The sequence below is a fragment of the Alligator sinensis genome, unplaced genomic scaffold (assembly GCF_000455745.1).
Source record: "Alligator sinensis unplaced genomic scaffold, ASM45574v1 scaffold872_3, whole genome shotgun sequence".
Taxonomy (NCBI): Eukaryota; Metazoa; Chordata; order Crocodylia; family Alligatoridae; genus Alligator; species Alligator sinensis.
This window is the reverse complement of record NW_005842137.1, coordinates 54,901-67,165: the sequence shown is the minus strand read 5'-3', so window position 1 is coordinate 67,165 and position 12,265 is coordinate 54,901. Positions and strand designations below refer to the sequence as shown.

At 43.9% G+C, this 12,265-nt stretch overlaps 1 protein-coding gene across 1 annotated transcript in view; it reads right to left on the bottom strand.

Moving 5' to 3' along the window:
* Positions 1–6,922: 6,922 nt before the first annotated feature.
* SNRPC (small nuclear ribonucleoprotein polypeptide C) overlaps positions 6,923–12,265 on the bottom strand; it is a 10,501-nt gene continuing 5,158 nt past the window's right edge. The window contains exons 4-6 of the mRNA XM_006025219.3: positions 12,154–12,243; positions 11,439–11,543; positions 6,923–7,278 (exon numbers count right to left, since the gene is read on the bottom strand). Of these exons, the coding sequence (XP_006025281.1) occupies positions 7,154–7,278; positions 11,439–11,543; positions 12,154–12,243 (320 nt within the window). The 3' untranslated portion in view covers positions 6,923–7,153. The remainder of the gene's footprint in view (positions 7,279–11,438; positions 11,544–12,153; positions 12,244–12,265) is intronic.

Sequence of the window (12,265 nt, the reverse complement as noted above, 5' to 3'; positions counted from 1 at the left end):
CCCTGGCGGGCTCAGCGCGCGGCGCAGCCGCAGAGACACCCCCGCCACCCTCCAGGGCTGCCCTGGGGCCCCCAGGGTAATGCAGCAAAACACTGCTGAGCCAGGCTAGGGCATTCATTCACGTCGAGATGAAAGGAGAGGTGATCTCCTTTCATTAGATTTTTGCAAAAAAACAAACAAACACACAACTCCCCCCCCCCATGCTTTTAATGGCAAGCTTTCGGGTGCACCCCACCATTGGAGAAAAGATTGTGCCAGTTTTCCTGGGTAGAAATTAAAGCTCATTTTTATAGGATAGGAAAATATGAAACATCTTCCAGCAGGAAAGCAACTGGGACCACCTGAGATCCTTCAAGGTCATTTGCATCCTCCCAGGTCCTCCCAGGCTCCACGCCAGCTATGAACCGCCTGCCCAGAGGAGTTTTCCATCTATTGACCCCTCTGTGAAATCCTATGAAATGTAAACTTTCATTTCTACCCAGGAGAACTTTTACAATCTTTTCTCCAATGCCTGATGAAGCCCAAAAGCTTGCAATGAAAGAATTTGCAATTAAAGCTTGCAATGAAAGATTTTTTTTTTTTTGCAAAAATCTTGGTCTAATAAAAGAGATAATCTCTACTACGAGTCCTGATTGCCTTTTCCTCTAAACCAATACGGTGACAACCTGGATACCTGGCAAATGTTGAATCTGACATAGTTATCCAGTGGATTTTTTAAATGTAATAGTCATGTGCATTTGCCTTCTTGATGTAAAGTCATTCATGTCATTACATCATGGGATAAAACCTCCTGGAATAGAGTCAAGGAGAGTTGGCAACCCTAGCGTAACCCCGCGTGGCAGGGCATGGCTGGAGTGCCCCCATGGGGGGCCTGGGTGAGGGCCCCCACTGCAGACTGCTGCTAAGGGCCACCGGTCGGACTCAGTAGTGCTACAGGGTGATCCAGCCCACAGGCTGGGTGGGCACAGCAAGAATCCTGCCCTCCCCACATGCTGGAAGTTAGGGCTCAAGTGCTTTGGGCACCACTGGATAGTGGGGGGCAGCAGGATAGATGGGGGGCAGCAGGTCAGGAGCGAGGAGCACTGGGTTGGGACACTATCGATGTTTACAAACGGGTCCTGTTACAAAAAAGGTTGAGAACCACTGTACTAGATGCCAAAGGCCATGTCACTCAACAGCGGCCTGGTCCCATCAAAGTGATCGTTTAGGTGGTTTTCACCTTGATCTGAATAGCAAAATAATCCATCCAGCCAGTTTGTACTGCTAGTAAAAAGCTCATCCAAGCTTTGTACAATATAAGCATGTATAATATGGGAGCAGAACATGCATAAGTATTGTTTTTTTCATTTTGGAAAGGATCTTTCAATGGCCTCTAGCCCAAATGGTAAAAAGACCCCCTGCATTAAACAGAAGGGAATCTTGTGCAGTATCCCCCTCATGCTGGAGGGAAGGATATATAATTAATTAATTAATTCATTACAATCCTTTACTCTTCGGTAGCACTTTTCAACCGGGACTCTCAATTAATCAATACTGGTAAAATGCTTTGTCTGTCAGCACCCCTGTAAGGACAGCAAAATAGGAGCGTCCACATTTTACAAGAAGGAAAACTGATTCAATGAGACTGAATGACTTTTCTGAGGTCACGCAGAAAGTATGAGACCGAGTCAGGAATCTCCCAGCGCAGGCTGGTGACTTAACCACAGAAGCCATCCTGCATATGCTAAAAATTACTTAATCTCTGGGCAGCTGCTCTGGTAAGAGAAACTGGATGTCTCCTTTAGTCTCTAGAACACATCTATCCACATCACAATGCAACACATTTGACCATGGAGAGCAGGTGGCATTCTGTTTTCCAGAAGCTTAGCACTAGAATAGCATCACCATCATCACTGGTAAAGTATCAGAAGACCAGCCTCCACAATGTTTGTTTGTCCTCTGCCACACTAGGATATCAATATTACAAGAGCTAAATTTTCCTCTGCAAAAAGAAAGCAAAAAGGATCCTGTGCGATACAGACCTGTAAGATGCTCTACAATGCTTCTTGCTGCTTCCTGTCTTTGTACCTATTAGAGCAAAGTTCTCAATTCATATTCTTGGGCAATATTGCAACATTGATCATTCACGTTCTTGGACAAAGCTCAGATTCTTATTGCCAAAAAGTCACTGGCTTAGTCTCACACCTCCTGTTTGCAGGGCTCATTTCCAAAGCCAATTTCAGGCTAGCAAACTCTCAAAAGGAGACAGTCAAGTTAAATAAAGAAGTTGTGTTTACTTCTTAGAACAGCTTCACCTTTAGCTGATAACAGCTGAGATCATGAAAATGGAAAGAACTTGTAACTTTAAATCGCCTGCTCTATGCCGCTGCGTTTACCTTTTGGGCTCTGCTCAGACTGAACAGCAAAAGAGGCCAATCAGTTCCACTTAGCAATTCCTTGTTACAGCACAAAGGTTCAATGTATGGATTGTTAAATACTTGAAACAGGGTTGTTTGCTGTACTTTATTTTTTGTGCTTTGCCTGATAAAATGGCACCAAAAACATGATAATGCATCTATTACTGGCTGCTTTATGAAAGCCTCCATTTTATGCCACATTTGATCAGTCAATCTCCTGTCACATGCCTCTGTGACAAGATAAGGGATAGGGGGAAGGGCATCTAAAATCAGAGGAAAATATTAGGGTGTTTTTTTCAAACTGCAGTATTGACCACCCAATCATGACACACGCTTCTAGCCACTGCCACAGATCATGCAAATCTTGGCTCGCTCTATTCAGTCACATGAAACACTGCAAACCACCCACACCATAGGCCGCAATATCCACCGTCTCTCACAGATGAAAGGGTGCCAGTCAGTGTCTGCTGCTCAGCTGGGTAACAGGACAGCAAAGCACCATTTAAATCCTCTGGGAATTTACCTCTCAAGATATCCCCACCCTGTTTCCTTTTCTGCACAACTGCAAAATAAGACTGTGGAAAGAGAAAACAGGAGATGATTTAAAAGCCAACCTCGATGCTAGCTGAAGTTTGCCCACATAGGGACTGTAGCAGCAGACCTGTAAACCAGTCAGTATTGACCAAACGTAATTCTTGCCTGTTGTTGTTCTTGCTTTGAAACCACCAAGAAAAATCCACTTGTGGTGACAGATTTATGCTGAAGAGACTAACTGCCTACTTTCACTGTGTGGCTGAATCCCCAAACTCTATGAAGCCCTATGCCAGCCATATTCAAAGCTAACTTGAAATCTGCTTCTTTCCAAGCTATGTAGAGAAACAATAATTTGCCTTCTGTGCAGCTTACACTGCCTTTATATCTGTCATACGAAGCAATTAAAACCAAGGTTCTCTCTGCTATAGAGAGAACCAGTATGGATCTATCTATACCCCTGGGGGTATCTATCTATTTAACACTTCCAAAACTTTTTTTTTCCTTCTTCTGTTTTTGTGTGCCTGAAGATCAGGGCCCTTGTGTGTGAGATGGAGGCTAGTCTGACATCAATCCTAGGCAAATAATAAGCTCCTACATGATTCAAAGAGGAAGACTAGGATACTTTGCACCAGTCAACATGTTTTTATAGAAACTAGGTTTTGTCAAATAAACCTTTTTCCTATGAAAAGATTGCAAGTTTGATTGACAGAGGTAATGGAGTAGATGACACAGATGTATGTAAAGCATTTGATTTAGTATCATACAATGTTCACGCAACATTTTGATTACAAAATTAGCCCTGTATGAATAAAGCACATGTTAAATTGATTAAATCTGGTGACCCGAGTAATCTCAAGAAGTAGGGAATTACCTAGAGAGAGGTATTGCTAATGAAGTTCTGCAAACAGCTATGATGCTAATCAACATTTACATCCTGGCCAATCACTGCTGATGAAATCTATTCATGATGCAGAGACTAATGGATTAGTAAAAACTAGGGATAAAGTATGAACACTCACAAGGAGTTAATCTGGATCGCTTGACCTCATTCAAAGAAAAAAGGACTTGAGTCTAGGAGCAAAGACTACAAACAAGAATGGGGAAACCATATTCTGGGAAAAGGGACTCTTTCACGTTCAGTAAAACAAATTAAAGCTCAAAATAGATAAGAAAACCAACACGGCTCTCAGCATGATCCCGTGCAAAAAAGGGTTCCTGTGATCCATCACCATATAAACAAGGGAATAGTAGCTGTATAGGGCTTTTAATGAGATCAAAACTGGAATAGTACAGAGTTACAAGTCCCATTTTCAAGGAATGCAGAAAAGTTGGGAAGAGTGGAGAGAACAATCATAAAATTGATTTTGAGCTAGAGAAAGTGCCCAGAAAGAGACTTTAAGAGCTCATAGTTTGTAGCTTATTAAAAAGGTCAAGAAGTAACTTGATTACAGTATGCAAGGTTCTCTCAATACCATGTGGCCCCAGTGCTGTTGAAGGTTCCTGCTCCTAAGCATGTCCCACTTGCATGCACCTGCTCACATACACAACTCTAATACACAGTGGTGAAGCTGTGCTGTGGGTATCCATCAAGGCTGTTCTCAGGCCCACCGGAAACAGAAATCTTAAGGGCAGTCATTGGGTTTGGCATGTGTGAACAGGAGAAGGTAGCAGAAACAAAAGCATCCTTCCACCAACGTTAGCAACCGTACAGACACACCTTGGGTACCTTCACAGGGAGAAAGCAGAATATAAAGGACCTTTCATTTTACTCAGGAGCAGCACAGAACTGGAAAGAAACTGAAGCCAAAAAAATTAAATTAGAAAGCAGACATCTAAGAGTGAAGACAATTAACCTTTGGAACAAACTACCAACACGTGTGGTGTATTTTAGTCTAGATTCCTTTCTAGCTTTAGCCAATTTACTGGGCTTGATGCAAGGGTAGCTAAATTAAAATGAATGGCCCGTATTATACAAAAGGTCAGTCTAAAGAGGGCCTCCTTGGACCTTGGGCTCTATGGAATGGCCGAAAAGTTTGTAAAGGAGAGTTTCTTTGTAGTGAGATGTGGCAGTTTGGTGAATGCATGAATGAGTGTTTACTTCATATTGGAGCCTGCATGCATGCCAGAATAAATTATTTAAACCTGGACCTTAATTGCCTCCTTACCAAAAGGCAACAGGAAGCCTTCCTGTACTTGTCACAGTGCCATCAAATTTGATTCTACGTTTTAATGGAGTGCACTTGAATAGCAGGATGGCAGTCATTCTAGACAAACCAGTTTTCCATGTCTGAACCCCAAGATAACTAAAGAGCAGTACACTCAGTTGGGAACTACGATCATATGCTGTGATTGATCAGGAGACATATGAATAAGGTGACTGGAATTTATAAGTAGGTATCCCGGGAAGCAGTGGAAGAGAAAGAGCAGTGGATATTGGTCTCAGAGGAGGGAGAGACTCCACCTTCCAAAAAGGAAGCCCTATGCAGGAGGCCACAGAGATGGATAGTCTTAGGCTTTACATGAAGGAGTAGGGTCAATCTGAGACAGGGAAAAGTGCATAGGTATTTTTTTTTTAATGGTAATTTTGTCAAGGTCTGTATATTCCTGGTGCTGGCACAAGTAGTAATAACATTTAGAACACCTGAAAGCCTACATCCTTCTCCATCACATCCCCTGCAAAGCAGCCTTGAAACCTACAACGGTCAATTCCAGGAACGGTTGTGCATAAGTGACCAAGGGGTCTTGGCAGAGCCAGTCCTGGTCCTCGTAGGTCTGGGGCTGCACAGTTCCATTCTCGTGAAGAGGAAGAGACAGAGCTTGTGTGGCAGAAACATGTAGAAGAAATCATGGGTAGGGACATTTTTACAAGTTCACCTCAAGGGAAGCTTGAGAATCCCCACATCTAGCATACTGACACCTAAAACACCAACCCCTGGTGAGTGTCCCGCTTGGGGAGTTCCATAAAAGCTGTGACACTGAAACATTAATATGGACCAATCTACAGACCACAGGGTTTCTCTCTTCTTCCGCACTTGCAGATTCAGTGTTTCTAGAAACAGACCAAGAGCAAGTTTTGGACAGTTTCACTTCTCAGAACCACAATCCACCAAGGACCGATATGTTTAGAACTGGCTCCTTATCATCTGTCCTTTGTCTGTGGGTTTCCGAGAAAGTGACTAGAGTCAAAGAACATAACTTTTGCTATGCTCCCATGATGCAAGCAATTATTTTCCTGCCAGGCCCTGTCATAGCAAGCAACAACAATAAATCAGATGTGGTGCTGCTGATCAAATGCTGTCTGGTAAAATACAAAGGTGTCTGGATCTGGATATTGAAATACAAGTAAAAAAAAAAAGTTATGCTGTAGGCAAAGTATATGCAGGACAATTCCATCCGCGTATGGGAAAACAACCTGTCTTAGTGCAATGCACTACTCTAACAGACCCATGGCCAAACCATGTTATTACAGCTAAAGGGCCCTGGGTCTGTTCCAGAAGTCTTTTTTCATTTGAAGGAACAAATCTAATGCTAAACAGTGGTTGCTGCTTCAACAGCTCTAGTGACCAAACTGTTTATCCACATAACAGGAATAACACAGACTGTGGCATTTCAAGCCCCCACGCCCCCAGCAGACAAAAAAGGAATAATTTACTGCAAAAAACAACAGCTACTTGGCCCTTGGGCTACACTCTGAAAAGGTGTGCCCATTTTATGAAATTTATCTTACTTGGCAGCAACTAAGGGTTATTGCACAGTGCAGACTCCCTGATAATTAGAGATACTACTGCAGTCCTTTCATGTGTCATGGTTTTATTGAAACAAAGCTGCATTCTTAATTTTATAAAAGGTACTTTGTGTTGCAGAGAACATCTTCGTATTTAAGAATGCCATGGGCATAGGGGTAAGAGCAGTCAGCTACAGGTGAGGGGACAGCAGGGACCTACACATCTCATTCTACCCAAGAAAACAACAGGCAGCAAATCACATTAGACTCTCTGTATCTAAACCAGCATCAACCTTTTATTGTTACATTTCAAATGGGGAAAAACAGTTACAATGAATCCTGATCTAGGTGCCCCTATCAGGCCTTTTGCAAACTGAAGAGGTGGCAGGTCTTTTCAGCCCACTGTTTTAACGCAAAATCCTGGAGTTGTAGGTAGCACTGTAGGAAGAACAACAAAAATCAGAAACAAAAATGGAAAACAGAAGCTCAGCTTCCACCTTTATCTGTCAGGACGGGTCATTCCTGGCCTGGTTGGCACCATCATGGGTCTGGATGGAGGTCTCATCATTGGCGGGCCTGGCATCATTGGCATGTGTCCTCCCATAGGCGGCCTCATCCCTGGAGCTAGAAAAATAAAGCAGTAGCAAAAGCATTGGAATAGGGCACTCGGACATCAATTCAAGTGTTGCATTAGTGCAAGAGGTCCGATTGTCTCTACTTGGAGAAACTGATTTCTGAATTTACAAATAGGACCAATGATCTTGTCATCTACAGCAGTGGTTCTCAAATTTTTTTGTACCAGGACCCATTTGTAAACTTTGATGGCCAGTCCTGAGCTAGTAAATAGTTTAAGAAGGAAACAGCCCCCTGGCCCTACTGGTGCCCCTCACTCATGACCTGCCGGCCCCCCACCCCAGGCCCCGACACCCAGTGGGCTGGAACTCTGCCAGCCTGCAAGGGAAAACCTAATTTCCCTATGTTTTTCTCTTTGAAAGGAGAACCCACTTTTAAAGTTTACTGATCCATTTTTAAGTTTGTTTGTGACCCTTTCATATATCCTCACAACCCACTTTTAGGCCATGACCCATGGATTGAGAAACATTCATCTACAGATTAAGGGAGGAGTAACTTTGCTTGAAGTTACAAGACGCAGGAGTCTCCACTCCCAATTCCTTTTCTAGCTTTGAAAACTCATGCTTCTGGATAACTCATTCTATTCAACCATTAAAAACATATAAACCAATTGACACATGGCAAGCCTGGGAGAATGCTCTGACATCTTCCAATTAAATGTAGTATCAAATGGCTAAATTTACATCTCATCTCTTTCAGTCAAGTTGGAGAGTTCTGGCCTAGACCAGACTACAGTGAGGTGGGTAGGGAACTGGCTCAGCAGCCAATCCCAATGAGTCTTGATGGATGGGGTGGCCTCATCCTGGAAGGCCATCGTCAGTGGTGTACCCCAGGGATCAGTGCTTGGGCCCACGGTTTTTAATATCTTTATTAATGACTTGGACGAGGGAGTGAAAAAAATGCAATGATTAAGTTTGCGGACGATACCAAACTGTGAGGACAAGCGGGCACATCTGAGGACAGGTCAAGGATTCAGGACGACCTTGACAGGCTGATCCTATGGGCTGAACAAAACCAGATGAGGTTCAACAGGGACAAATGCCGGGTCCTTCATCTGGGTAGGAAGAACCCTCACCATGTCTATACGATGGGTGGTGGTCCACTCAGATGACATATCTGTACAATTGGTGGTGGTCCACTGACTGGCACTGCATCCGAAAGGGACCTAGGGGTGACAATCGACCAGAAGATGAATATGAGCCACCAGTGTGACGAAGTCGCCAACAGAGCAAATAGAACTCTGGCGTGCGTCAGCAGATGTGTTGCCAACAAATCCAGAGGTGCTCCTTCCCCTCTATTCAGTGTTGGGGAGGCCACAGCTGGAGTACTGCGTCCAGTTCTGGTCACCACACTTCAAGAAGGATGTGGACAAGCTTGAAAGGGTGCAGAGAAGGGCCACCAGCATAATCAAGGCTCTGGGGGACAGGCCCTATGAAGAAAGACTTTGGGATCTGAGTCTGTTCAGCCTGAGCAAAAGAAGTCTGAGAAGTGACTTGATATTTGTAAGCAACTATGTCAAAGGAGAACACCAGGACCTAGGAGAGCAACTTTTCAGAAAAGCCACCACCAGAAGACGCGGACCAACGGGCACAAGCTAATCAAGGAAAAGTTTTGGCTGGACATAAGGAACAAACTTATTTTCTGTACTGGTAACTAGAATCTGGAACACACTTCCAGCAGAGGGGGTGCAGTCGCCATCTCTGGTAGTCTTTAAGAGGAAGCTGGACAAATACCTCATTGAGCTCGTTTGAGCCCAATTACTTCCTGCCCATGGCAGGGGATTAGACTTGATGATCTTATAGGTCCCTTCCAGTGCTTCTTTCTATGATTCCATGACTCCATTATCAGGAATGAAACCATGAATCGTTACCAAGCACCATTTCTAAAGTGCACTCAGAAGAGCTGGTTTCCATCCCATCTGCCATTACTCAGTGATAATTATAGAAAATGAGGGCTGGAACGGACCTCAGGAGGTCATCTAGTTCAACCCCCTGCTCAAAACAGGACCATCCCCAAATAGATCATTCTAGCCAGGGCTGTGTCAAGCCAGGCCTTAAAAACCTCCAAGGATGTAGTGTCCACCTCCTCTCTATGTAACCTGTTCCAGTGCTTCACCACCCTCCTACTGAGAAAGTTTTTCCTCATATCCAACTTAAGCCTCCCTTGCTACAACTTGAGACCATTGCTCCTTGCTCTGTCATCCGTCACCACTGAGAACAGTCCACCTGCATCCTCTTTGGAACCGCCCTTTGGGTAGTTAAAGGCTGCTATCAAATCCCCACCCTCAGTCTTCTCTTCTGCAGACCAGACTCATAGTTTGTAAGGGGCCAGAAGGGACCTCGGAAGATCATCAGGTCCAGCCCCCTGCACCAAGCAGGAAAGACAACTGAGGTCAGGCAACCCCAGCAAGGTGACTGTCTAGTCACCTCTTGAAAATTTCCAGGGTAGGTGATTGCACCACCTCTGGAGGGAACTTATTTCACAATCTGGACACCCTGACTGTCAAGAAGTTTTTACTAATGTTGAGTCTGAATCAATCTTCCAGGAGTTAGTGGCCATTGCTCCTGGTTTTCCCCTCAGGTGCCCTGGTGAAGCGTTGCTTACCAAGTCCTTGATGTACTCCCCTACTCTAACCGTAAGCTGCTACCAGATCCCCTCTCAGCCTTCTTTTCCTCAGGCTGAAGAGTCCCAGATCCCTCAGCCTTTCCTCACATGGCTTGCCTTTTAAGACTCTGATCATATGGGTGGCTCTTCTTTGGACTCTCTCAAGCTTGTTTTTTAAAACAAACCCACTAAATAAACCCATTTCCCTCAGCCTCTCCTCAGAAGTCATGTGCCCCATTTTCATTGCCTTCCACTGGACTCTCTCCAATTTGTCCACATCCTTTCTGTAGTGGGGGCCCAAAACTGGACACAGCACTCCAGATGTGGCCTCACCAGTGCCCAGCAGAGGGGAATAATCCCTTCCCTTGATCTGCTGGCAATGCTTCTACTAATGCAGCCCAGAGTGCTGTTAGCCTTCTTCACAACAAGGGCACACTGCTGGCTTCCATTCAGCTTCTTGTCCACTCTAACCCCCAGCTCCTTTTCTGTAGAGCTGCTGCTTAACTAGTTGGTCCCCAACCTGTACTAGTGCAAACGAAGCTGTCTAACACATCAGACAAAAATCCACACATTGTGTCCCCAATACTGAGCCCTTAATTGGATACCACTTTTCTCTACTGCTGGCAAGAACATCACAAAAGACATTTCACTAGTGCTGATGTGTGGAGAGTTTTAGTCCTTTGAACATCAAAGTAATAGCAACTGAAATAAGAAATGCCCTTACAACCTTTCCCGTGTCAATATGCTCAACGCCAGGATGAAACATCATGACTTCACAAATTCTCTGGCCATTTTAGAAGTCTTAAGAAAGACACCCTACTTTCCTCTGATATTCCTAAAGATCTCAAAATTATTCTACAAGCTTCAAACACACAGGAACCTAATTACCCATCATCAAAACCAGTCTATCCCAATGCAGGTATTTAGAAGTACACACAGCTTCACACTATGCAGACTTATAAAATATACCGTTTAAAAATTATATATTTAAGCATTTTGGAAAAAGGTGTTGCAGAGGTACCAGGCAAATTGCATGCAGTTGTACTAGAAGCAAAAAGGACTATGGAAATAGTTCTATTACCATAACAAGAATTTGATCTGAACACTACAATTAACAACTAGCCTTGCAACAAATAACTTTGAGAACTTGAATAATCAGAAGTTGCTAAGGATGCCAGTTTTACACCTTGTCTGAATGAAGCCATTCCCCACCATGAAGCCAGCAGCCCAATATGCACACACAGTGAAAAGCCACAACAATAGACGTTGAAGGCGTCTCACCCAAGTATGAACCTAGCTAACCTCTTTTTCACGTTAAGCCCATATCCTGAGGTAACACAGACCCTAGCTAAAACACATGCCAATAAATATGACATGTTGCAGTTACTCAGTAAGAATATTCCATACCATCATTTCCAGTCACTCTCTGCAGTGAAACAAGAAAATGAAGTGCTGAAAGTGTATTCCAAATGCCCTACTAATCTAACACTGTAGCATTCAAAGGAAGAATAGGATCAGAAGTCACATTCCTGAAGGGCAGGACTTACCAGGTCCAACTGGCATCATTCCTGGTGGAGGTGGGCCCATCATTGGCATCATTGGAGGTCCACCCATATGGGGAGCTGGCATCATACCAGGTCGCGGAGGGCCAGCTGGTGGAACGTGCAAATAATTGGTCACATTCATGTAATTGTGTAGGCTAGTAAATGTGAAGGCAACGCAAAATCCTTGCCAATAAAGACTTACCTATTGTTCTATAGCTTCAGTTACACCTTTCAGGTTGTCCTACAACAGTCCATACTAAATTTTAAAAATTTAGAGTTTGCTTTTCAGAGGCCAAAGGTGAATGTGAAGTCAATACCAGAAGCCATTCCTTGATGGTGTTTATCTAACAAATGCAAGCAGTCTATCCTAGGACAGGATTCTTTACTAGGCAAAGAGTTCAATCATTTCCCCCATGAAATGAAAAGCAAAGCATATTTGACTGATCTCCCTTGTACTCCAAAAGTAAAATTTCTAAAGTGGCTTCATTAGACATTCAGCACTCAGGGTGACAGTCTATTTTATAGGCAATTTTGTGTGACAAGCAGTTACTTAACTTTGTTATCAGGCTCAGAGAACGCTTTGAATTTATGGATTATTCCATACCATCTCTGGACAAAGAACATTTCTTGCAAAGTTCAAATGAACTGAGGAACACCCGAAGAAGTCTAGTGCTGTTCTGCTAGTCCCAAATTGGACATATCAAACATTCAAACTTACGGATGCTGGGAGGCGGTGGTATCATGGCTCCTGCTGGAGGTGGAGCCGAGAATGGAGTAGGTGGGATTTTGCCTTGCTGAAATGCAGCGGCTAGGAAATAACAGGAGAAAGC